The sequence below is a fragment of the Rhinolophus sinicus genome, linkage group LG13 (assembly GCF_036562045.2).
Source record: "Rhinolophus sinicus isolate RSC01 linkage group LG13, ASM3656204v1, whole genome shotgun sequence".
Taxonomy (NCBI): domain Eukaryota; kingdom Metazoa; phylum Chordata; class Mammalia; order Chiroptera; family Rhinolophidae; genus Rhinolophus; species Rhinolophus sinicus.
This window is the reverse complement of record NC_133762.1, coordinates 16,622,389-16,646,776: the sequence shown is the minus strand read 5'-3', so window position 1 is coordinate 16,646,776 and position 24,388 is coordinate 16,622,389. Positions and strand designations below refer to the sequence as shown.

Below are 24,388 nucleotides of genomic sequence, written 5' to 3'. Positions count from 1 at the left end.
GGGGGCTGGGGCAGGGGGATATGAGGTGCAGGGCTGACCTCAATCTCTGCCTTGGAGTTGGAGCTTCTGGGAAGGCTACCAGATGGCCTCCATTCACATGGTCACACGTGAGTACATGTGTGTCTCTTGCCCAGTGACAGGTGTGGTTCAGGTGGACACTGGAGCTCATGCCTGGTGACAGCGTGCTTGCCCCACCCCATCCTTCCTGCTCTCAGCCCTAGGGTACTGGGCCTGGTGTGCACACAGCCTCTCTCCTGTGGGCCGGAGTGAGTGGGTTTGGGGTGGTGTGTGATTCACCAGCCATGTGGGCCTAGAGTCGCAGGCAGAGCTGGGTGCTGTGGGGCTGGGTGTCAGAGTGCTGTGGGGGTTGGGTTGGCTGAGGGTCTAAAGCCTTTGGAGAAGGCGAAACAGGTGTGTGGGGAGAGTGGGGGCTGTTGCTCATCTAACGGGTTGTTCATGGCATCAGGTCTGCCCCTTGGGCCAGCAGGACTGAGTGGGTGGGGGAGCATCGCAAGCAGGGGGTGTGAAGAGGCCCATGAGTGACTAGGGTGGCAGAGAAGCTTGGACAGCGGGGGTTAGGTCACATGTGGTAGGAGTGACTCTTGTGGGTGTTCCAAGTGTTGGGAGTATTGTGCTGTGTGAGCTCTTGGGGGCCTTGTGTGGCCGTGTGTGTCCTGGGGTGTTGCTGCAAGCTGTGTGGGCCCTGCTCCCTGCTCAGCGGGGGCTCCATGGGAACCAGGCTGCTCTAGGTTTCCATGGCAACAGCAGGGCGGAGCCAGGAAACACCAGCTCAGGAAGGAAGGCTGCAGCTGCGAGGAGGGAGCCAGCCCAGGGCCCGCCTGGCTGAGCAGGCGCCAGACACTCTGTCTGTCCAGTCGTCCGGCGTTCCTGCCCCTGGCCGTGCCCCATGCCACCCAATCTGGACACGGGGCAGCTGCTGGTATGGCTGTCTTTCTTCAGATCTCAGTGCCCTGGGCCTGGGTCTGGGGGTGTCTTGTCCTACAGGAGTTGTGCCCTGGTCCCCCTTAGTGGCTCTTGGGGTGCCCTGTGTGGGGGGCCATGTGTTGGCACACTTGGGTATCTGGCCCCTGGGAGTGCGGTGCCCATCCTGACCGCCCTGTCCTGTGATAGCCTGGCCCCTCACTCTCCTGCCGGGCTCTGGCAATCCTCAGCGGCCCTGAATCACCGAAAGGAGAAGCAGAGCCACCAGGTGGGCACTGCAGCTGTGTGTTTCTTTTCTGCTGCTGCCCTAGCTTCAGTAACAAGTGGCTGTGATGGGCCAACCAGCTGGGGCTGTCCAATGAGCTGGGGGGCAGGGCTGTGTTCTTGGGGACCGTCACCCCTCTTACTCAGTGCAGGAGTCATTCCTTCGCCTCTGTGTGTTGCTGACCACCTGCTTTGCACCAGGGCCTGTCCTAGGAGATGGGGTTTGGCAGCAAACAAGTCAGACCCAAGTCCCTGCGATGGGGAGCTCAGTCCCGGTAGACAGAGACAATCCAGGACTCTACAAACAAGGCCGAATGTAGGACGCCAGGCCGTGGTACGTTCTGTGGGGGATAGTGCTGCCCGGTACCTGCAGAGAGAGGGGCTCTGTTGGGGTGCTCAGTGACTGCCTTTCATGAGGTTACACTTGAGCCAATCCTTGAAGGAAACATGTGAAAGACACGAGGGGAGAGATGGGGAAGAGTGTTTTACATAAGAGGGACCAGCACGTGCAAGGGCCCGGGGGCAGGCAAGTGTGGGTCTGTGGGATGAGCAGGGAGTGCACAGGGCACAGGCAAGGGGCTGTGTGGGGCCTGGAGCGTCTGGCTTTTTTCTCTGGAGGAGACTTGGCTACTTGGGAGGGCTTTGAGCAGAGGACCAGTGTGATCTGCCAGCTCCCTCAGCACAGAGCCGTGGAGATGGGTCTGCCCAGGCCCACAAGGACGAGGACGGGCTCAGCACCAGGTGGGAAGGGCAAGGAGTCTGCTGCAGTCACCTCCCAGCCCCCATCGGCCTCCCCCAGGAGTTCCTTTGATTTATATCCAGGAGGGCGGGCTGGGTGCCTGGACTCCTGGGTTTGTTGCCCTGTAGTCAGGCCTCCTCCTTTCACCCATAGCCCCTGACCCCACGGCCCTGCTGCCTGGGCCCCTGGGGAGGGGGAGGGGGAGTGGCCGCCAGGCTGGCGGGCTGGCAAGGCAGGGAGGGCGGCGTTTCTGGGAATTGTGTGGGGGAAGTGCATTGTTAGAGCGCCCGGAGCAGGCCACTGGCCTCTGGGGGTTGCCTTCTGCCTCCCCTTAAGTGCTGCCTCTGGGGTGGGGAGCTGGGCCTGGGCCAAGGCCCAGGGTTGGGTTGGGGACTTTCCGAGTGACACTGCCTTGGGCAGGCGGCTGTGCCCATGCTGCAGACTGAGAGACTGAGGCCCAGAGAGAGGGCTGCCAAGTGGCAGAGCCAAGAGACCCAGTGGTGCATGGGACCTGAGTCCCTGGTCACCGCCCTGCCTGACCTCAGAGGCCAGGATGTGGGGGAGGCACAGACGGAGTTGGCTGGGTCACCGTCCCATAGAACTCCTGTGGCAGGGACCTGTGGCCTCATGGTGGGTTGGAGGGTCTGGTGAGACACGAGAAGAAACAGCTGGGTGCCGGGCCAGGAAGCTGCAGGGTCCCCTGCCCCTCGCAGCCATGGGAAGTGAGGGGGCTCCGTGTGAATTTGGCAGCACCGGCCTTCCCACCTAGGCCCCTGCCCCAGCTAGAAGGGAAGCAGGGATGCGACCCATGGGGGTCATGGCCGGCTTTGCACTGGCAAGGGGGCGGGGGACACAAATAGAAAAATAAATGACAAGAGCTTCCGATGTTTCCGTGGACTGAAGACAGGGGTGGGGCTGGCCTCGGGGCCAAAGGTGTGGCCGGGCCTGTGCGGTATGAACCCCAGGGGGTGTCAGGGCTGCATCTGTCCCCTCAAAGCCCTGGGATAAGGCCCAGTTCCTACAGAGGGCTCCTGAGGGCAGACCCATGTCTCCATAAAGGGACGGGGTGTGGGAGACTCTGCAAGAGGGCACGCAGCCCTTCAGGAAGAGCTGAGGGAAGTCAGCCCCAGGGGTGGGAGCCGGCATGGGGCTTCTAGGGGCTGCTTCTTGGGGACCATCGTGGGCACCGAGCGAGGCCCCCTGGCGGTGGGCCGGACAAGTGTCCAGGAGGGTGTTCTAGAACAAGGCAGGAGGGTGGGTCTGAGAAGGTTAAGTGCCGCTGTCCCCCACCCTGGGGGCTCCTTCTGATTCATTTCCACCTCTGGTCTCTAATAATAAGGAGCCCTCCTCGATGTTCTCATCCACGTAGCTCACAGCCTCCAAACCCAGCCCGGCCTCCCTTGACTTGGCAACTTTTTCTGGGGTACATCTGGCCCTCAACTCGGTCCCATCTCAGCAGTGGCGGAGGGTCTGCGGGCCCTGCCTGGGTCTAGGGGGTCCGTGTCAGGGGAGGTCCGTCCGGGGCCTGTCTGTGGGGCTACCCTGCATGGCAGCAGCTGCTAAGTGTGGGTCCCTTCACATGTGCCCTTGCTGCTTCCTTCTTCTTTCTTGTTGTATGTACTTACTGAGCACCTACTAGGTGTCTTGGGGTCGGGGGATGCGGCAGGGGACCCAGGCCACGTTCGCAGAGGGTCTGTGTGTGTGGTTAGCGTGTGCCTGGTGTGGCACGTGTGAGCAACCTCCGCGTCCCGTGTGACTGGGGCGAGTAGGCGTGTGCATGCCCAAGACTTACCAAAGAGGAAGTGAGGCTCTTCACCTGCAGAGGGTGGGTGGGATGTGGACGGACCCAGCCCTGGTGGGCGCCCTATGGAAGCCTCGGCCAGGCTTCCGTGACGCCTGGAAGCAGAACCCATGATTCTGTCACCCTCTGGGCGCAGCCCTCTGAGGGCACAGGAGGGTCTGGGGGAGGAAGTCCTGAGGTCGGGTAAGGTCCCTGAGGGGCTTGGGGTAAGGTGAGACCGTCCAGAGCAAGGTTCTGGGGATCGTGAACTCATAAGTGGCCCCAGGACCAGAGACTTCTAAGGTGGGGAGTCGGGAGTTTGGGGCTGGCCAGCGCGACACCAGCTTGAGCTCTGGCGAGGGTGGGACCCACCTACAGCCTCCACGAGAGAGGCCCTGTCTGCAGGGCTAACCACAGTCCCACTCCAGCCACTCCACCGTGGTGGCAGGAACCCACTGGACCTCCCTAGGGGGTCGGTGGTGGCCTATGGCTCACTCCCGCCACCTAGAGGCCAATGCTCAGGGTGGGTCCCAAAGGCCTGGGGCTCCACAGCGCCCTTGGTGTCCTTCCGCCTGCAGCCTCCCCTGAGACTTGCTAGGCGCCTTGCGGGCTGTCTTGGTGTCCGACCCCGGAGGCTCTGGAGGTGGAGACCACCTGGCTTCTCACGGAGGAGCAAGGGCTCAAGGTGGGCCGGCAGCCTGGGCCCTCCACTGCCGCTGGGTATGGTGCCACATAATGGGCAGTGCCCAAAGTGAAATTCATAGGGTCACAAAGTACACCAATTGCTCCGAAACAGTTACCAAAGTGTTTTCTAAAATGTGTGATGCAGAAAACTGAGTTCCCCGCTGCAGTGAGCTCGTGTGTGCGGTGGTCAGTGCCCACCCTGCTGAGCCTAAGAAAGGACCCCTTCCGCTTGAGATCACTGGGATTCCTTCCCACCGATTCTTTTCGCATGGGGTTGGTCCCTGACCCTTAGTTCAGACCTGTCGGGGTCTCCTTCCCACCCCACCCGGCCACCACCTCAGCTCCCAGACCTGCCCTGTCTCCATCTCCCCCACCCCGTGGCGCCTCTCCTGTGACCCCCTCTGCCCTCTCAGCAGCTTGAATGTCATAGGGGCTGGCGTACAAACTCCAGGCCACTACCCACCTCCCCGTCCTGGGACACCCTCTGTACCCTTGGGACACCCTCTGTACCCTGACACCTGTAGACAAAGGACAAAGACCCCAGGGCCCCACTCCTAGGGGTACAAAAGGCAGGGGTCTTCATTCTTAACCAGCTCCTTAGTCATGCTTGAGTCACCGCGGTAGCACACCTTTGTGGCCTAAAACATTCAACCCAGCCAAACACTTAGAAGCATCTCTTATGCCAAGCCCCTTGCATGGGAGCGTGGGAGACGTTTCCTCGCCAGGCTGTCCAGGCAGGGCCAGGGTAAGTCCTCAAGCTGGTTTTCTGGGGTGTCTGCATGCCTGCTCCCCTCCCCAGCACTTTGTGGTTATCTGTCCCGTGGAGATCACATGGGGACTGGCCTTGATGCTGGCTCTTTGTCCAGGGGGCTGTGCTGATGGCCCAGACCCTGCTCCAGAGGACACCTGTGCCAGAGTTAGGTGTCCGGAACAAACCCTTCTTAAAAGCCCAGTGATGCATCTGAGAGGCCTGTCCTGATCCTCTCCTTTTGGCTGTAATCTTCAGGACCTGAAGCTGTTCTGAGGGCTCTTGGACACACACCTCCCTGCTCCAGACGCTAGAGGCTGTGGGCTCTGCTCTGTGCTGATCATCTGGGTTGACACTCCCTCCCCTGTGCTCCAGCCTTTGCTGAAGCTGTGGCTGAGCTCTGTGTCTTGGCACTTGGAAGCGTCCAGCATGAGGGGAGTCCCCTCCAAGTGGTCTTCGAACCAGCTCACCCGTCGGGGAGCCCCTGTGGGCTTTGGGGAGTCAGTTCTGAGTCTTTGCAGCCTGATCTCAGAGGTTGAGAGGTTCCTCTCAACCTGGGGTTCCTGCTGGTTATTGTTTTACAAGATGCTGGCCAGCTGTCTGTTGAGAGGGAGCTTGAAGGCTGTGTGGCTGGACCCTTAGAGGCTGCACACTCACTTCGACAAGGTGATTTTGGCCACGAAGATGTGCTTGGTTGGCCTGGGCTCAGAGCTCTGGCCCAGACTCACAGTGAGGGGCAGAATCAGAGCCGGACTGTAAACCGGAGGTGCTGTGTTCACCTGTCACAGAGCATCCGTTCTGGAAAACCTTTGCTTTTTGAATTCCACACTTTTTCCTTATAATTACTAAGGAATCTCATAACCTACCCTGGTTCGCTTTTCAGTTTGGCTGTCGGGAAGCTCAGTTGCATCTAGTTAATGCCACTCAGGGTCCAAGGCATGGTCAGCCTACGTCATCTGAACATCCCCTCTGCCACCTGGCCTGTTACTTGGCTTGAATTTCAGTGGCTGTGGGGCCCACAACTGGAGGCCCTGTTCCCTGGCCTCTACCCTCCCCCAGAATTGTGCCCCTTCCAGCACACCACCCAGCCTCTGCATCACTGAGGAGGTGGTACCCACCTGGTGGAGATGCTCCCCTGCCCTCCTCCCCAACCTTCCCGGGGCCAGGCCATCCCTTCAGCTGAGTGCAGTGGGGCCCTTCCCAAGGACCTCCAGCAGCAAATTGCTCACACTGTCTCCTGCCCTGAATAAGCTCACAGCAGCCCTATGAGGTAGACACCGAAAACATCCCCATTTCACAGACAGAGACGGAGGCACAGAATGGTCAATGACTTGTTTGAAGTGACAGTCAGGGATTCACACCCACCAGCTGACTCGGAGGCAGGGGCCTTGCCCACGCAGCCCCTCCAAGAGCCCTGGCACCTTCCTACCCCAGCTCTGGCTTCTACACTCCGCACCCGGCTACTGCTCCCTCCCACCTCAGGCTCCCCAGTCGAGGCCTCAGAGGCCAAAATGTAGGCCAGAGCTCCAGGGAGTCTCCCGCAGGACTTCGCTGTAGGGCACGAAGTCATGGTCCGGCTGCCCCCGGACAGCGTAAGGTGCTAGAGGAGGGCTTAAAGGGGATGGAGCGGGGGAAATGCCTTCGCCAGCTCCGCGCAGTCGGGCCCCCGGCCGCTCCCGGGCGGAGGGTCCGGAGGGAGGCTCCGCGGTCCACGATGCAGCCAGCACGCACTTCCTAGCCCCACGCAACACCGCAGCGCCCTCCATCGGCTGCCCGGCCGCGCGAGGGCTTGTGGGACTGAGGGTCGTTCGGCCCCGCAGGCCTCGAGACTGCCCGCGTCAAGACTACCATTCCCAAGAAGCTGTGCGCGCCCGCATGCTCCTGGGAGGTGTGGTCCAGGGCGGGGAGGGAGTGCGCCAGACAGGAGGCATCGGGAACTACATGTCCCAGGATGCAGCGCGGCGGGCGCGGGGCCGGGGGTTTGAACCGAGGGTCTCCCGCCCGCTGCAGGGCTGCGTCGGCTGCGGCGGGTGCGGGCGGCGGCGACGGCCTTGGCCGGCGCCTGGGCCGGGAGGCTGAGACTGGCGCGGCGGGCGCTGGGGGCGCTGCCCCTGAGGCAATGATGGGCAAGGAGGAGGAGATTGCGCGGATCGCCCGGAGGCTGGACAAGATGGTGACCAAGAAGAGCGCGGTGAGGGGCGCGGGCCGCCAGGACCCCGGGACCCCCGCCCCGCCGAGCCCCCGCCGAGCCTGCCGAGCCCCTGTCAGGGCCGGGGAGACCACCCGGGGTGCAGCACGAAACCCCGCCCGGGCAGAGACTCCCGGGACGCGGGGAGACCCCGCTGGTGGCAGAGAACCCTGCCCTGGGCCAGCCCTGCCCTTCACCCTCGCACCCACGGCAGAGGCCGCGATCCGGCCTGGACCTTGTCCCAGCAACCACCCGCTCTGGACTCAGACTCCAGCTGCCAGGCTGATGTCCCGCAGGCTTGAGATCCGCCCCCTTTCCGGTCCCCTAACCTCACAGCCCCTCCGGGAGCCGGGCCAGCGGAGACCTGCCTCGGCCCCGCCCCTCCAGGCCTTGCGACGCCCCCGCCTGTTCAGCCCTGTCTTGCTGGCCTGCTCGCCCTCGTGCCTCCCTCCTTCCCTTCCTGGGCATCCTCAGGGCATCCCCCCCTCCCCCATCATCCCCCTGCCCCAGGTCTCCCACACCTATGCTCTGCCTGCGAGAGTTTAGAGTGTGAGACTGGCCCGCTTTTCCCCTGGAGCCTGAGCCTCCCCTGCCTCTGCCGGGCCTGGGGCCTGGGGCCCGGCCCTCGTCATCTCCTTCACAAGCAGGTAGAGGCCTTTCCTGGTCCTGAGGCCCGTTTTCTTATCTGTCGCCGCCCCATAAAAACCGGGTTTCCTAATAAATTATTTCCCTTCTTTAGCCAGAACTCAGCTAGCAGCAACTGGGGAGTGGGTAGGTAGGCAGGGACCCTGGGGAAAGAGACCTAGGAGGTTGGGCGAGACCCTGGCCAGCTGTGCCTGCTGTGCCGCAAGCGAGCCTCTGGAGGTCGCTGTGCCCTGGTCTCTGAGGGGCCTGCCAGATGTGGCTCCAGTTCCAGTCCCCCTCCGCTACCAGACCTCGGCGACTGCGTACACTCACACGAAACATCCTTGGTGGGTGGTACCTGCCTCCAGCGTGAGTGAGTGTGTGTGTGTGTGTGTGTGTGTTCCTGGCTGGCTCCTTGGGAGGCTCAATACACACCAACCGTGCTCCCCTCAGACTGCTTTTGGGGCCAGCGGAGCCCTGGCCCCAGAGGTGGGTCCAGGGGACTCAGTCATGGACTTTCGAGGCCTGCACAGCCACCCCATGGCTGTGCTTGTACTGCTAATTTGGGGGTAACTGGGTTGAGCCTGGGTCCCTCCTGACCCTGGTTTCGGACAGGGGTCTACACAGGATCTTGGCCAGGGGCTGGCTCCCACTCATTCATCCGGCAAGCTACCCGCCATTGTGTTCCTACCCTGGGAGGCCCTGGGCAGCGCTGAGCAGTGGTGTGGAAACAATCTAACCTTTTCTAGAGTTGACCAGAGAAAGAAGCGACTCCCTACCTCCCCATAAACGGGACAAAACAAATGACCCCTCCACTGTGGGGACAGAGATGGGCCCAGCAGAGTGGTGTGTGGGGGTATCCAGATGGGAGCCCAGCATGAAGCTCCAGGGGAGGAAGAAGGGGAGCAGCTGTGGCAGGGACGGTGGCCAGGGGGCCTGGGGGTGCTGTGGGGTGAGGAGTGAGCTGGCAGCGCTGGTGCTTCCACTGCCTGCAAGTCCCCTGGGTGGTCAGGGACTTGTTTAGGCCTCTCTGGTCTGGAGCAGGACGAAGCCTGAGGTTCCTCGTGAAGATGATCAGTGAGCAGCACTGTGCTGTGGGCTCTGGTGACCATCTGTCCCCACTGAGATCACCCCAAGGCTGGACTCCACAGCCCCAGGGGCAGGGCCTGCTGGAGGCCATGAGGAGGGTGTTGTAGCCTGAGCAGAGATGCCACCCAGGTTGGTGGCAGTGTGTGTGTGTGGGGGTATAGGACAAGGCTTCCCATGACCTGGGCTGCAGAACATAAGGCTCTCACAGCCTTGGGTGGCTGGGCTGATCATGTCTGCCTCTTCCTGTAACGGGAGACACACACATGAAAACACATCAGCACATCAAAAAGTGAGGTGTCTGGAGGAAGGCAAAGGGGGGGGGGTGTTGCAGTTTTAAGCAGGAGGGAGAGGACTTGCTGAGACTATCTCTTTTGAACAAAGCTCTGGAGGGAAGGAGGACAGTCTTTAACAGCCTGGGCGATATGTCCGTGGCAGTGGGGGCAGCAGGTGCAAAGGTCCTGGGTCAAGCAGCTTGGCACACGAGCACTGAGGAACTGTGCCTGGAGTGGAGAGATGCAGCCCATTTGTGCACGGCCAATGTGAGGGCTTTGAGGAGACAGATGGGCGGGGATGAGGCAGAGAAGGGAGCCGGGTCTGTGACAGTGGTCCAGGTGGAGGGGTGGCTGGCCAAGGGGTAATTTGAGTCCTGGAGACACTGATGGGTGGGGACTTGTGGATGTGGTGTGAGTGGAGGTGCCCTGAGGGTTTGGCCTCAGCTGCAGTCACTGTTCCTGGGTCGGCCCCTTTCAGCCGACAGGTGAGCTACTTTGGGAAGAGGCTGCCCGACCCACCTGGGCAAGGGATGTGGGACTGGACACCACCAGGTTGTGGCTCTCAAAGGTGTTTCCCATCCTGTGTGGGGCGAGAAGTCGCGTGACCTGTGGGTGCTGGGCTTGAGTGCATAGCCGCTTCCCTTCTCATTCCCACCCTCCCTGAGCACCTGGTCCCAGGTGCATTTCCCAGTTGTCACTGCCTTGTGATCTCAATGTCATTTATGAAGATACCCCTTCTCCTCCTAGGAGGGAGCCATGGACCTGCTGCGGGAGCTCAAGGCCATGCCTGTCACACTGCACCTGCTGCAGGTAGGGCCCTGCGTGTCCCCTGCCCAGACAGCCCCTGGGCGCCTCGCAGGGCTTCCTTGGTTAGCACAGATACCTGCCTGAGGAGACAGTCTCTGCCTTTTTCAGTTGTTGGAGATGGGGAGGGGCATTGAGGGTAACCACCCTGTCCCTCACAGAGGCTCCTGGGTCCCAAATGGGGCAGTAGCCTGGGAGAGAGCGTTCACCTCCCCAGCTGGTCCTGGGCGCCCACCCTGTGGGAGCCTCCCACTGTCTGTGCGGAGGTCTGACCACTGCCCCAGCCCAGACCGCTTGCCTTGCAGTCCACCCGCGTCGGCATGTCCGTCAACGCCCTGCGGAAGCAGAGCTCCGATGAGGAGGTCATCGCACTGGCCAAGTCGCTCATCAAGTCCTGGAAGAAGCTCCTGGGTGGGCTGAGTGCGGGGGCAAGGGGCACCCCAAGAGCGCAGGCCCCTCGCTGGTCAGCACTGTGGGGTCACCTGGGAAAGGGACGGACAGACCTGGTCCAGAAAGCCGGGGCTCAGGGCTTCTATGTGGAGCTAGGAGAGAGGAGAGTTGAGAGTGGGGGCAGGGCTGGGAGAGTTGCACAGGCAGCAAGAGGGCAGGCAGCAGCCCCTGACCAAGCGAGCAGGTGACCGGAGGAGGGAAAGGGGGACTTGGGGGAGAAGAGGCAAGGAGGTAGAAGGGGGGGCAGTACTACTCAGAGGGAACAGGGCAGCCTATTCCTGGGGACAGCGGGGTGACTGGGAGTTGCAGGGATGCCCATCTCTGGACCCTGAGGCCTCTCCTGGGTATGTCCAAATCCTTGCAAAAGCAGATGTGTGTCCTGGGCCTCCCTCCATCCCTGTGTGGCCACAAGGCCATGTGTTGGACAAGTGTGTTTGCTCTGGTGGCGTCTAGGACGCTCGTCCTATGAGAAGGTCCCCAGCGCAGGATGGGGTTTCAGGAGACTTGTGGGAGACATGCTCAGTGGGCAGGCTCCTTGTGGTGCCTGAGGCCCAGGTGGGGAATGGCCATGTACTGCCTGCCTGGGGTGGTCAGATGCTTCAGCTGTGGAGGCCGTCACTGCAGGGTGTTTGTACTTAGGGATTATCCTGGGTGGACGGGCAGCAGGGAGGATCCGAGAAAGCCCCATAGGCAGCCGACTTGAGTGGGAGCCGTGTCAGGACCTTCTAAGGCTGGGGCTGAGGGCCCCAGTTGGTCATTAGCAGGAAGGCTCAGCGGGCAGGACCTGGTGGGAGCAGGGTGGGTGGGCTGGCAGGCCACTAAGGCTGTGCCTGGGTGGTGATCTGCTTCCCCTGGCCTGGCCCTGCCCTCTGGGCCTGCCTGCTCCTAGCCAGCTCCCCACCCTTTCTGGGCACCTGCAGATGCTTCAGACGCCAAAGCCGGGGAGCGGAGGAGGAGCGAGCCTCTGCCCACGTCATCCTCCAAGGAGGCCTCCGAGGCCAAGGATCCCAGGTACTCCCTGCACACCTGGGAGGCAGGTGCACACCTCTGGCTACCAAGCCCCACTTGCCCAGCCTGAGGGTTCTGATCTCTGTGCGCCCTGGATGGCTGAGGCCACCGAACACGGGCCCTTCTGGCTACTCGGAAGGGCCTCTGCCCAGGGAGCCACGCCTGGCCTGGTCGGCCTCCTGATGGACACTTCCCCTCCAGAGCCCCTCTGGACACTGTCTTCTCAGCCCCCGCCATTGGGGGGGCGAGGCTGTGTCCTGGCTGCCAGGAGCCGCTGTCTCGCATCCCAAGTGGGGCTGTGGGAGCCCCTGCCCTCGTCCCCTGCCCCATGCCCCCTTCCTCGGTCGGGTTCTCAGTGGCCAGCTCATGTTGCACCCCATTGAACTGGCCTCACTTCCTGTGAGCCCCCCTCCTTGTGGGTGCCCAGGCTGCAGTGGGGAGTGGCCGAGGCTGCTTTGCCTTTGACCCCTGGGCAGCAGTGGCCGGGGGCCTGGAACGGCTGACCTCTGGACTCACCAGAGGCTCATCTGCCACCTGCCCCAGTTGCTTTTCCTCCTAGAAGCTGCTTCCACTGCCTTTGTGGGGGTCACAGGGTTATGAGGTGCAGGGCACGAGGGGAGGGCTGGTGCAGCCTGGACGTCAGGTAGCTAGGGGTGGGGGTGCCTGGTCCTGTGAGGGCATTTGTGCTAGGTGGGGGGGACCCCCAGCCCTGTCTGCCTCTCCCTGACCTGGCAGCTGGTATTGGGTGGTGTGGCCCTGTGTTCTGGGCTTCCCTGAAGGCGGGGACCCTCATGGGCAATGCTGTCCCCATTGTGACCCCATTGTTGAAGGAGCGCAACCCCAACGAGCCTCACCGCCTCTGGCCAGCTGGGCAGGCCCCACGGGCATGCTGGGCTGGACCACGGATGGGCAGTGTCATGGCCGCTCTCTGGGTGGAACAGATGGGGTTGTCTTTCCTGGGGACGGCATCTCACAGGTTCACATGGCCTGGCCGGGCCTGTCTCTCTTCAGCCGCAAGAGGCCAGAGCTGCCCAGGACACTGTCGACCCCAAGGATGACCACATTCCCCCCGGTGCCGGTCACCTGTGACGCTGTGCGTGACAAGTGCCGTGAAATGCTGACCGCCGCTCTGCGGACCGACCGTGAGTGCCCAAGAAGGTCGCCACCCGCAGAGGCCCGCGGCCAGAGGGTCCTGGGGGGGCCCCTCTCCCCAGCCCACGCTGCCGACCCCAGGTGGGCTCAGGGGTCTTTGGGGACACAGAGCACCAGGATCCTGGGCTCTGCTGCTGGGCGCCGGACAGGCTTAGAGGTGGTGGGTGGAGCCAGCGAAGGGGGGAGGCTGGCTAGTCAGGCCTGCTCCCTGCAGGTGACCACGTGGCCATTGGTGCAGACTGCGAGCACCTGTCCGCCCAGATTGAGGAATATATCCTTTGTACAGGGTCTTGGCGCTGGGGTTTCTGAGGGGAATCTCAGGCCAGCCAGGCTCAGCTCCCCCTAGTGGCCACTGCCTTTGGCCAGGCAGTGGGGTGGGCTCACCCCTCCTGACCAGTGCGGCCCCCTCCAGATCTGCTGCGCGTCTGATTCTGCCTGCTAACGGGGCCTGGGTCCCTGGGATCTTCAGCCTGCAGCTGGGTCTCAGCCAGGAACAGGTCCAGCGGGAGCCTCACCCAGCAGCCCTTCAGCTCGCCAGCAGGCCTGGGTGGGTAGACTGACCCCTGTGTTGCTGGGCTCCTCGCCCCAGCCCATCCACCACCCCACGCAGCCCCACAGGGAGGCCCTCGCTGGCCCAGCGGGGCAGGTGGAGGGTAACAGCCTCTGATGGGTCCTTAACCGCCTACACGCATCTTCCGGGATGTGGGGAACACGGACATGAAGTACAAGAACCGCGTGCGCAGCCGCATCTCTAACCTCAAGGACGCCAAGAACCCCGACCTGCGGCGGAACGTGCTGTGCGGCGCCATAACGCCCCAGCAGATCGCAGTGATGACGTCGGAGGTGAGCCCTGTGGGAGGGGCGGGGCTGCCCTCGGGGTTGCAGGCTAAGCGCGGCCCCTCGCTGCAGGAGATGGCCAGTGATGAGCTGAAGGAGATCCGCAAGGCCATGACCAAGGAGGCCATCCGTGAGCACCAAATGGCCCGCACGGGTGGCACACAGACAGACCTGTTCACCTGTGGAAAGTGCAGGAAGAAGAACTGCACCTACACGCAGGTGGGCCAGCCATCCTCTCAGGGCCCGTGTCCTCAGGGCGGTACACAAGAGCGCACACTTGCCCCCAGCTCTGCAGGCTGGGGTCCTCTGCCTCACGCCCGGACACATGCGGCGTGCATGGTTCCAGGGCTGGGGTCCAAGCCCGGGAGTGATGGGTCACTTTGGGACCTCCCCCCTTGCCCAAGACCCCAGGTACTCCAGTAAGCAGCATCTCGCTGTGGTTCCTGCTTGCTGAGGGGCACTAAAGTTGGGGGACCTGGCCTGGCCCTGTGTGGAGGGCCACCGAGGAGTGTTGCTGCTGGCAGGAGGGTGGGTGTGGTGTGCTGCCTGGAGGTGGCTGCAGGACTACGCTCAGTCAGACCTATGGAGGTAGACGCCGATGTGGACCCCAAGGCATGTCAGGGGCCCTGGTAAAAGGAGAGTGGTTAGGGGCTGGAAGGTTGGAGTCACTGGTGCAGCCTCAGCGCAGGGCGCACACAGGGTCCCCAGGACCTCCCTGGGCTGCGCCCCTCACCACACCTCCCCGTAGGTGCAGACCCGCAGCTCTGATGAGCCCATGACCACTTTTGTTGTCTGCAACGAGTGTGGAAACCGCTGGAAGGTAGGTGGGCATGCCCGGGCCACCCTGCCCGTTCTCTGGAGGTGGGTGTCTGCAGCCTGTGTGGACTCTGTGAAGTGGGGGACACCCCCACCCAGCCAGCCTCCTGGGAGCTTTGGAGATGGTTCTGGAGACGCAGCGGGGGTCATGAAGGCTGCGTGGCTGGACCCTCTCACATCCTTCCTTGCAGTTCTGCTGAGCCTTTGTGTAGAGGTGCCTGCAGCCATGGGCCCTAGTCAGCACTAGCCGTCGCCCTCCTCGCGTCCTCTGGACACAGCTTCTCTGGAGACCCGTCCTGTGCCCTCCTCACCTCCCCCAGAGGGCAGCACGCTCTGCAACCCCCCAACCTGTCTGTAGTGTACCTTTCTCCCTTCCCCCCCAAATTATTAAATGTTTTTTTGTTTTGGTCACCATGCTGTCCTTGGCCTTTGGTCCTGGTGGGCCATGCACAGGCTTGGGCTTTGAGCTCGGTACCCCACCACCACTGGGGAGTCTTCCTCCATGGGGTCAGGTGACACTTGCAGTGCTGGAGGGAGGAGCCTGCTGGCCCTGCCTGTGTGCGTATGCTCACCGGCATTGGCCAGGTGAGAGGGCCTTGGGAACAGACCCAGGGTCTTCCTCCCCAGGCACTGCTGCTCAGGGCCCAGGGCTGACTCTGGGTCCCACAGCCCTTTATGAGGGCTGGTCCTCACCGCACCCCAAAGCAGCATGGATGGGGGCAAACCCTAGATCAGTTGCACAATGAATCGCTTTGCCTACCGGAAATCCAGGGAAGGGGGTGGCAAGCACACGTCTCGTGGGGCCTGAGGGACAGTGGGCTTTGAGAGAGCTCATCCCCATCAGTGTCCGGCCCCAGCCAGCCAGCCTCTGGGGACGACCTTTGATGTATGCCAGGGGCCCCTGCCCAGCCATGGCCTGGGCAGTGTGTCTCACTGCATTGCCAATCTTGTTGAGGTGTCATGGGGGCCACAACTGCCCAGGTCATGGCACCGTTGCTGGTGCAGGGCCCTCACTGAGGAGGGGTGGGGTGGGGGACAGCACATGGGCCCAGGTCCCCTCACAGCCTGTCTGCTCCCCTGCCCCGGGTCTAAGACAATTCCTGATCCTCTAATCTCCCCCAAAGGTGGAAAGAGGAGACTTTTGCTTTAAAAATATCTTCAATTATAAGACATCCTATTTTGGGAGGAGGAGGGATGGAGATAAATATGAAAACATTTTTTTCTTTTTTTGATAAAACACAGTTGAGTACATGTTTCCAGGTTTAAAGTTAACGAACATAAAAGAAACTGGGTCCTATGGCCTGAGTCTTGTTCTGAGGCCTGGGTCTGAGTCCGTGCAGACGGCTCTTGTTGGAGAGTGTCTCCATGACAGAAGTAGGCAGTATCGGGCTTCTCTTCTCCACTGCAAGTGTTCTCCAGGCCCCCCGCTGCCTGGGGAGGGGCCCTAGTGAGGCTGGTGGGTCCAAGATGCCTCCTAGGAGGGTCCCTCCTCTCACCAGGCGAGAGCCCCAGCAGGAAGGGCCGCTAGGCCTGAGGCTCACACCTGCCTCCGCTGTACCCTGGGGCCCGGGCCCCCTGGATGGGGGGAGCTCCTGCCTGGGAGTTCCCCCAGAGTGCTGGGCCTGGTGTGCCTGCCACCTGCTGCCACCCATGGATGAGGGTGACCCCAGAGTGTGCTGGGCAGCCTAGGCCTCGTGGGAGGACTGGGGGGCCCCCCGAAGCAGCAGCGCACGGTAGGTTGGGGAGCCGAGGAAGCGGGGGTAGGAGTCCCGGTGCATGAGTGTGTAGATCTGCAGCTGCGCGTCGTCGAACGTGTGCGCCGACGGCTCCTGCATCTTCCTGTTGATGCCCTCCCGGACACGGGAGTCCAGGCTCACCTGCGGGACAGGCCATGGTCAGGGCCCGGAGGCGCCCCCCACCCACACGTACCCACCGCGGCGCACCTCCTTGGGGGACAGGATGGACACGTAGTCCTCATAGATGAGCCGCGCCTTCTCGTCCACCGCGTGCTGGTTGGCCTCGGCCTTGAGCTCCTCGCAGGCCAGCCAGAAGAGCATGTTCTCCTCGCTGTACTCTGTGCGCAGGAACTCCCGGAAGGCCCCGCGGCCCGCGGGGCTGCGCATCAGCTTGTCGAAGGACTGCGCCCAGCTCTGCACCTCCTCGGGGCTCGGCGTGCTGCTGTGGGCACCCGCCGCCAGGTCAGGCCAGGTCAGGCACCAGCCGTCCGCTCAGACCCTCACCCCAGGGGCAGGCGCGCGGCAGGGGGCGGGAGCTGGGGGGCGGGGCCCAACTCACCACGCCTCGCAGCTGGGGAGGGGCTGCAGCTTGCTGTCCTGGGAGGCCCGCCACGCCCGCCGTCGCTCTTCATTCCTGATGGCACACAGTCAGGTGGCACAGCCCTCCTCCTCACACACACACACAGGCACGCGTGTGGACACGAGGCCGGGGGCTCTTGGCACTGTGTAAACCCACTGCGGGTGGCCGCCCGGGGACCTGCTTCTTCCACCCTCCCGTCCGACTTCGGACCCCAGACCACTGCAGTCTTTTTGCCTTGGGGACTTTCACGGGATCCTGGTGCATGCACCGCCCCTTCTCCCACAGGCCCCACTAATAGAGTGGGAAAGCCCCAGCCCACGTCTGGCCCCCGACTCTCCCTAGGGGACCGCCTTCCCTGCTCTGGCTCTAAAACCCTTACCTGCAAAGCTCTCTCGAGGCAGAACCCACTTCTGCCCTCCCCACCTGCCAGAGCTCCAAGCTCTCAGTGAGTCCTAACTGTTCGCCTCCCTCCCCCAGGCCACCCCTCCCATCTCAGGTCTGGGCTCAGGCCTCGCCTGCTCACTGATCAGCTGATCGCCCTCTGGTTCCCACAGCCCTGTCCACTCAACAGCCAAGGGCCGGAAGCCTGGATGGGGCCAGGCCTCTGCAAGGCACCAACGACCAGCAGCTTCCCTAGAAAACCCTGGTACCACCAGGAGCCCCACGCCCACCCCAGCCTACAGCTCTGGAAGCTTGTCCCCGTGGCCCGGGGCCCAGGCCTCTGCTCAGCGCCCTTCCACCTGACATAGTTTGGAGGGTCTGCTTTTGTCTTGTTATGCTGTAGGGTCCTCAGAGCCAGTGGGGGCCAGCAGGCTCACAGCTGCGTCAGTAAGCATGCGTTGGGCAAAGGGAGGAGGGGCCCCTGCACACAGAGGCCTGGGGGCTGGCCACTGGTCACCACAGCCCTACAGCCCCTGGCAAGTGCTGCGAGTGGCAGGGCATCCTGCCTGTAGGCAACACCTCAGAAGACGCCCGAGGGTCCAGGGAACAGGCTCCTGGGCCCAGGTCTGCTCCACCCACGATGCCCACCCAGGCACACCGTGCCCCAGTCCCCACGTACCAGCAGCTACAACAGCAACACCAGCAAAGGCAGCAGGGGTTGCGGCTGGAGGCAGCTGGCGGGGCCGCATCATGACTGGACATCGAGGGGGGCTGATCTGCCTCCTCTGGCCCTGTGTGCTGCAGGTAGATGGGGGCCATCTCAGCCACCCTGCCAAAGCTGCGGGCCCACCCCCTGCCCGCTGGTGGCCATGCTCCCAAGGGCAGGACCCTTCCAGCCCCCTAGGTGTTCGAGGGCCTCTTCTTTCCCCCAGGCCCCCGGGGACAGAGGCAGGGGTGTGGGGCGCTGCACCTGTTTCTCAACCTCATGCGTGGTGGGCATGGGTGGGTGCAGGTCACCCAGGCTCCGTGGTGCCGGCTCCGGGACCCTCCCCACAGCCTGGGGTTCTGAGAAGAGAAGCCGAGGTTCTCAGAGAACCTAAGACCCCAGCCCCTGCATGCCCCCTGGGAGGGGTCCTGAGAGTCTTGCCCTCCTCACCCCTGCCCCACAGGGCCTGCTTCCTGCGCTCACCCCAGCTTCCACCAGGGCTGCGAGAGGTGCAGGGTCAGTGGGGAGAGGAGCCCGACAAGACCTCCACAGGAGGTTCCGGGACAACCCCCTCTGCTCAGTCCCTGGGAAGCCGGAAGCCTGGGTTCCTCTTTCTTGGTTTCCGGCTCCTGGCCCCTCCCAAGGGGGCTTGGGGCCCCAAGCCTGGGGCTATCAGGTTGGTGCATAGGGGTGGTAGTCAGACATTCAGAACGCCACCCCAGCCCCCTCCATCCTGTGGTCGTTTGGGGAGGTGGGTAGGGTTGCTTCCCACCAGGAGTCCAGACCTGCCTGGGGGCCCCAGATTAGGCCTGAGGCACAGAGGGTCTGAGTGGGACAAGGGGCAGGACTTCCTGAGGGTGCAGGAAGTGGGGCAGAACACGGGTGGGGAGGGACATGCGCTTCCAGGGGACCTCGGTCCTAGACGCTATGCTTGGTGCCCCCTTCCCCCAGCTGTCAACTAATGCCCCCGGTCTCCCTTCCCCCTCCCCCCACCAGGCTGCGGAAACCGCTGCGGCCTCACCACAGGGCGGGGGTGCCACGCCAGCCTGTCGGGGAAGCGGGGGAGGCAGTGGGCGGGGGCGTCTTGCTCCCGAGTCGGAGCTGCGGGGTCCCTGGGGGAGGCGAGGGGCGCGTCCTGCTCAGCGTCTGCGCCGCACTTTCTACGCTGGAGGCGCGAGGGGGCGCTGAAGGCGTGAGCCGGCGAGCAGCCCCCGAATGCCCCCGGAGAGACCGACCGCAGATCCCAGAGTCCGCGGGCGACAGTAGCCAATCAGCGGCCTGGAGGCAGTTTTGAACACCTCCCCACCCTGCCCCTGGCTGCGCCCACCTAGGCCCAGGTGAGGACCCACACGGCCTGGGGAAGCCCCCCTGCACTCTGCCACGAAGACCTTCCGTGGCCAGGAGGCTCACGACTTGGTTTCACTTTATTTTCTTATTCCTCAGCTCGTGGCATTTTAACCCCTGTTTGGCCCATGTTGGTCTCTTGGGATCTCGGTGGTCAGGAGGGCAGGCAGCTCCTGGAGCAGAGCTCCGTGTGGGAGCGGTGCTGAGGTGACAGCAGCGACTCATGCACTTAGGACACCCCTGCCTCCAGGGCTTGGGCACACAGAGGCCCCTGCCCTGACCCAAACCTGGGGGCGAGTGCAGGGTCCCCTGGGGCCACAGTGCCTCACCACCTGCCCGGCTTCCCTCAGATCATGGGGGGCTCCTCAAACGTGGTCCTAGGGCTCCCAGCAAGCAGATGGGGAAGCAGCAGCCCCACAGCCTTTCCCTCAGGGGTCAAGTTTCTAGGGAAAGGAAGGGGTGTGGCAACCTCTGAGGTTTGGTAGCTGTACCCCAGACCGGCTGTGACTTCCCCAGGCAGAAATGCTCTTCCTCCTCTGCACCCGCACCCACTGTGAGTGGGGGCAGGGCCCCAGTCCCACCCACCCCCAACCTAGTACCTAAAGACTATACCCACCTCTGCTGCCATCTCCAGCTCAGCTCTGAACCGGAGGAGGGGACCTGCCTGAGAGTGCATGGCCCAGGTGCTAGGGGCCAAGTTTGGGGCAGAGCGGGTACCAGCCCATTCTGTCTGGGTTGCAGGCCCTGGACCTGACTCCCTGCACCCTTCTCAAGCTGGCTGGGGCCACCAGTGCCCCCAAGGCACCTGCTCTCTCCTGTGGGTCTGTCTGGGTTTCTTGCCCTTCATTCTTGCATTCGGGAGGGGCTCCTTCCCTTCCCCCAGCCCCCCCCCAAGCTTTGACCCCCCAGTCTGGGACAGGAGAGGCTGGCCAAGCAGCAAGTCTGGCCTCTGGGGACAGAGGCTCCCTCGGGAGCAGCTGCTGCTTTGCTCCACAGAAGGAAAAAGAACGTCCCCGAGCCCGCCCAGTCCAAAAAAAGAATAAGAAAATGTGACAATCCCAGAAAAAAATGCCATAACCTTTGGGAGGGGGTTGACAGAGGGGCTCTAGTCCCTGCTTCTGATCCTACTCAGTACCTTTCCTAGCTGCTGCTCCCCACCCCCCAATTTGGCTGGTGGGGGAGCCCCAGCCTGGCTTTACAAGGCCGGTCAGTTTTCCTAACCCTGGTGACCCTCGTCCCCAGCCCACCTTTGCAATGGTGGGGGCGACTCACTTCTCTCGCTTTCTCTCTGCTGGTAGGGTGCCTGGAGGAACCTGTCTCTTTCTGCAGGGACCCCTTCCAGTTTCTGACGTCCCCACCCCTACCTCAAGGAACTCGCCATGGCGCCCCACTCACCAGCGACCCAAAGGCGAGGTGGGGGCGGGAGGGGCCACGTTCGGTCTGCACCCCACCCTGACTGCCGAAGGGGCGTGCACTGCAGCAGCAGGGATTCGAGTCAGACGGCAGGGGACTCTCCTGCGGCGCTCTGGAGGGAGGTCGGCGCCGGGGGCCCCGATCGGCTGGGGCCGGGGGCACAGCGCCTCCCCTGCGACTCGCAGGGCTCAGAGGCTGCCAGATCCAACGGGGCGGGGGCGGACAGGGTGTCCCGCCTCGGTCCCTCCCCACCAGGCTGAGGGGGGCGGTAGACGCGGAAACCTGGGTTCTTCCGGCCCCCCCTTTGAGCAATCACTTCCCCAAGCTTTGAGCTGCAGAAAAGGGGAACCCGATTGCAGCGCCCCCTCCCCCCGCGCGCGCGGTGGGGACGGGCTCCAGTCCGGCCGCGGCCCAGGGTCCACGTGGACCCCGCGGCGGGAGTCCTTGGGGTGCGGATCCCGGAGCCGGCTCCCGAGGCTCCCGCCCCACACGGCCCCGGGGCCCCGGGCCCGCAGGGGCAGGGCCGCCGTCCTCCGCGCCGCGCGCGTGCACTCACCGGCCGCGCTCTCGAGCCGCTCGCGCCGCCGCCGCCGAGCCCGCGCGCTCCGAAGTCCGGCCGGATCGTCGGGGAGGGGGCGCAGGGTGCAGTGCGCAGGCGCCTCGGCCGCACTTCCCCAAAGCGCGGGGCTGGGACTTCCTCGCGCGGGGAGGCGCCCGGCCCGCCCCGCCCGGCGCGCCCCGCCCCGCGTTTGGCTGTCTCTGCGCCCCATGCGCCCCCTCCCCACCACCCCGTAGAGTCCGGCCCAGCGCCTTGGTCCCCGTCGTCGCTTAGGGTGGCCCGTGGAGATGAGGTGCTAATATTGGGGTCTCTGGCCTCCGGGCGGCCTGAGCTGGCACTGTAGTAGGTGGGGGTGTGGCCGTGCCCCCGACTCGACCGGGCCATTCCAGCTGTGCCATTCATGTGGGTCGGCCATGAGCTTCCTGCCAGATGTGTGGCACGAGAGTCCTAGAGACGCAAGTGTCCCCATACGCTACTTGCCCCTCTGGAAAGGACTGTGTCGTGGTTACTCTAGGCCCCACCCTTAGCCTTTCCCAGACTGGGTGCCCTCACCTGTAAAATGAGGTTTAGAGCGTGTTATCACTGCACTGTTACCACGCTGTAGGGGGCTTCCCACGGAGGGGACGGGGGTCCTGTGCTGAGGTGACCCTGGATGCTGGGGTATGCATTTTTGCCCCTGGAGTCACCACATGTCTCTATCTGTGGCTGCTGGTGGCTCCCTTCTGACCCCTTCAGTTGCTCCAAGGTGTCATGCAGTTTAAAACCACACTGTCCCCTTCCCTCGAAGGTCCTGTCTCTTCTCTTTGGCTGACTCTCCTGGTACTTTATGACCTGGTACAGCTGTTACTTCCATTTCTTATCCCAGCATGCTTACGGCCAGTGTCATAGTGGCCTTGACCCTGCTCTGGAAATGGTCCCCTGGTCTCAGACCATATGTAGCTCCTGTCCCCAGTGCAGGCACTCGGCCTGGTGAGCTCCTGGAGCCGGTCCGGCTCACAGAGGGCCTCCCAACCGCACAAGTTGTTGAGATGTGAAGGGAAGTGGAGATTTTCCATGCACTTTTCATCATTCAGCAAGTTTCTGGCTGTCCCCTGAGCGGGACCTCGCAGTGAGCCAGACAGACCAGCCCTAGAGCAGACGAGACCTAGCCCGCAGAATGGGTGAGAGGTGAAGAGGGCCAGGGAGGGTAGAGGAGGCCGCGCGGCAGGGGGTCAGGCCAAGCTGAGAGCCGGGAAGGTCAGATAGGCCAGAGGGCCCTGGAGGCTGGGGCGCCTCTTGACGCTGTGTGCCCAGGGGCCCTGGCTGCCATGTTGGCAGGCTCCCAAGACAAGGCCCAGGCTGGAAGCCTGTCCAGACAGGAGATGACTGCTTCTCATTTACCCCAGATGACAGTCCTGAGAGGTAACAGTACAGAGATGGGCCAGCACCTGGCCAAGGTCACACAGCTAGGCGGATCCCACAGTGCGTGTGTGGCATCTCCACCCACCGCCTAAGACATGTGTAGGGCAGCTGGTCATGGGTGGGGGTCAGCACACTTCCCTCCCTCCTCTGGCCAGTCCCCCACACCTTCTGGGTCTCCCGTACCTCCCCTGGGGAGTCTGTCTCTGCAGTATCCCCGCAGCCCATGGAGGATCCCAGGTGGGCTGGGGAGGAGCCCCTGAAGGCCATACAGCAGGCGATGTGAAGATCCGACTGACCCCAGGGCCCCCTGTCCAGAGCACAAGCCTCAGCCCGGGATCCCACCTGATCCCTCACGGCCCCCGGGACATGGTGCCGGCTTTGCTCTCGCAGAGCAGAAGCCACCTCCAGGCCCCGCCACTTTCCTCAGCCACTTTCTGAGACTGGTCTGCGGACCTAGGGCCTGTCCCTGGTGGTATCAAAGGGCGCCCATGTGCACAGCTGTCTGCGAGGCTGTCCTCTTGCTAGCCCTCTCCTTAGGGCTTTGTGCGTTTTCCCTGTCCCTCTGTCCTCAGGTGCCTGCCTAATGCAGTGACCCTGCCTTAGGAGCAATAGCTGTGGGGCACGTGGCATCTCTGACTCCGTTTTAGAGAAGAAGAAACAGAGGCTTAGAGAAGTGGTGAAATAAAATGTGCTTCTACTAAAATGATGAAGTCATTCTAGGCACTCAGTGTGTCCCCCAGAGACAGGGTGCTGGGTCCAGATGGCGGGGAGCTGGGCTGGGGGCCAGGGCTGGCTGTCCTCCATGCCTGTCTGGGTGCCAGTGGCCACCACTCCTGGGCAGAGGTTGCTTCCCCTTCCCTGTCTCTGTCCCTGACCCAAGCCACCTTCTCTACCCCCCTCCCTCTCCCACCCCCTCCCAGCACACCCACTCCCCTTCTCACCCACCACTACATGCAGCTCCCCCCACCCTCCCACTCCACACATAGTTCTGGGTGTCCATCGAGGCCAAAGGCAGCAACAGATGGGGAGAAGGGCTTGCTGAGGGCATGGAGGGCCCAGGTCTTCATTCTGAGCCAGGTCAGGGAGGGGCAGTGACTGCCACTGAGCAGGATTCCTGGCCAGACCCCAAACTCTGACCTCTGCGCTCCTCCAGGGTCAGTTCTGCTGCTGCCCACTCAGCAGGAGCCCCCTGGCAGGGGTGGGGCTGGTCTGGGTCCCCGAGCCCCCACTGGAGAGGTGGCTGAGAGAAATCCCAGGTTCTGCAAACAGCCTGTGTGGGAGAACAGTGTTCTTGAAGGTCTATCCAGAATCATGGAGGTTCTTAAGGAATCCAGAGGGTTTGTAGGACAGGCTTGTCAGAATGGGACAGGGGCGGCTTCCTTCTGGTCTTGGGTATGTATGTGGTGAGGAGGTAAGCGAGGCAGAGGGGGCAGACAAGGCCATTCAGGATGGAAAGGAAAAACAGAGGGTGATTTTCTGTCTGGGGCAGCAGGGTTCCCCTGAGGAGAACTTGCCCCTTCTCCAGTCTCCCAGCACAGCTGACGCTCCAGATTTTTTTTAATTGGGGAATATTAGGGAAGGGTGTTTTTCCAGGGCCCATTAGCTCCAAGTCATTGTCCTTCAATCTAGTTGTGGAGGGTGCAGCTCAGCTCCAAGTCCAGTCACCATGTTCAAGGTTGCAGGGGGGCGGGGCGCAGCCCACCATTCCATGAGGGAATTGAACTGGCAACCTTGTTGTTTGTTGAGACCTGGAGCTCTAACCAACTGAGCCATCCAGCTGCCCCATCCAAAGGCCAGCTTTGTGTGCAGCTACTTCCTTTGCCCATAATGTCACCCTCCTCTCTGACACCATGATGGGATGACCTGCAATC

General features: G+C 62.9%; 2 protein-coding genes across 17 annotated transcripts; one reads left to right on the top strand and one right to left on the bottom strand.

The window, feature by feature from the left end:
* The first annotated feature begins 553 nt into the window (after positions 1-553).
* Positions 554-14,808, top strand: TCEA2 (transcription elongation factor A2). 3 transcript variants are annotated; one of them, XM_074317964.1, is made up of 11 exons: positions 554-940; positions 1,408-1,540; positions 10,078-10,140; positions 10,440-10,545; positions 11,505-11,595; positions 12,604-12,734; positions 12,959-13,015; positions 13,433-13,587; positions 13,654-13,800; positions 14,330-14,401; positions 14,589-14,808. In XM_074317964.1, exons 1-11 carry the CDS (start codon positions 756-758, stop codon positions 14,595-14,597), a joined length of 1,149 nt encoding a protein of 382 aa, XP_074174065.1. In that variant the 5' UTR covers positions 554-755; the 3' UTR covers positions 14,598-14,808. The 3 variants fall into 3 exon arrangements, with proteins under 3 accessions (XP_074174065.1, XP_019608971.1, XP_019608970.1); XM_019753412.2 differs by lacking the exon at positions 1,408-1,540 and having other exon boundaries at positions 793-940; XM_019753411.2 differs by lacking the exons at positions 554-940; positions 1,408-1,540 and adding an exon at positions 7,105-7,348.
* Positions 14,809-15,536: 728 nt separating this feature from the next.
* Positions 15,537-21,502, bottom strand: RGS19 (regulator of G protein signaling 19). Of its 14 annotated transcripts, none has more exons than XM_074317955.1 (7): positions 21,114-21,245; positions 20,540-20,618; positions 18,065-18,159; positions 17,774-17,892; positions 16,693-16,767; positions 16,341-16,572; positions 15,537-16,274 (listed from the first exon to the last, which is right to left on the bottom strand). In XM_074317955.1, the coding sequence occupies exons 3-7, from the start codon at positions 18,092-18,094 to the stop codon at positions 16,083-16,085; spliced, it is 648 nt and encodes a 215-aa protein (XP_074174056.1). In that variant the 5' UTR covers positions 18,095-18,159; positions 20,540-20,618; positions 21,114-21,245; the 3' UTR covers positions 15,537-16,082. The 14 variants fall into 14 exon arrangements, with proteins under 14 accessions (XP_074174056.1, XP_074174055.1, XP_074174061.1 ...); XM_074317954.1 differs by having other exon boundaries at positions 16,341-16,575; positions 21,114-21,241; XM_074317960.1 differs by having other exon boundaries at positions 16,341-16,575; positions 20,540-20,889; positions 21,114-21,156.
* Positions 21,503-24,388: the final 2,886 nt, after the last annotated feature.

Excerpts from the sequence above, each read along its gene's own strand:
- TCEA2 (XM_074317964.1), top strand. The coding sequence starts at position 756 with ATGGCAACAGCAGGGCGGAGCCAGGAAACACCAGCTCAGGAAGGAAGG. Across the intron at positions 10,546-11,504 it reads GTCCTGGAAGAAGCTCCTGG|ATGCTTCAGACGCCAAAGCC; the intron begins GTGGGCTGAGTG and ends GGGCACCTGCAG. Across the intron at positions 13,016-13,432 it reads GTCCGCCCAGATTGAGGAAT|GCATCTTCCGGGATGTGGGG; the intron begins ATATCCTTTGTA and ends AACCGCCTACAC.
- RGS19 (XM_074317956.1), bottom strand. The coding sequence starts at position 21,500 with ATGGCCCGGTCGAGTCGGGGGCACGGCCACACCCCCACCTACTACAGT. Across the intron at positions 16,768-17,773 it reads TGTTGCTGTTGTAGCTGCTG|GAATGAAGAGCGACGGCGGG; the intron begins GTACGTGGGGAC and ends GTGTGCCATCAG. Across the intron at positions 16,576-16,692 it reads CTCCCCAGCTGCGAGGCGTG|CAGCACGCCGAGCCCCGAGG; the intron begins GTGAGTTGGGCC and ends GGGTGCCCACAG.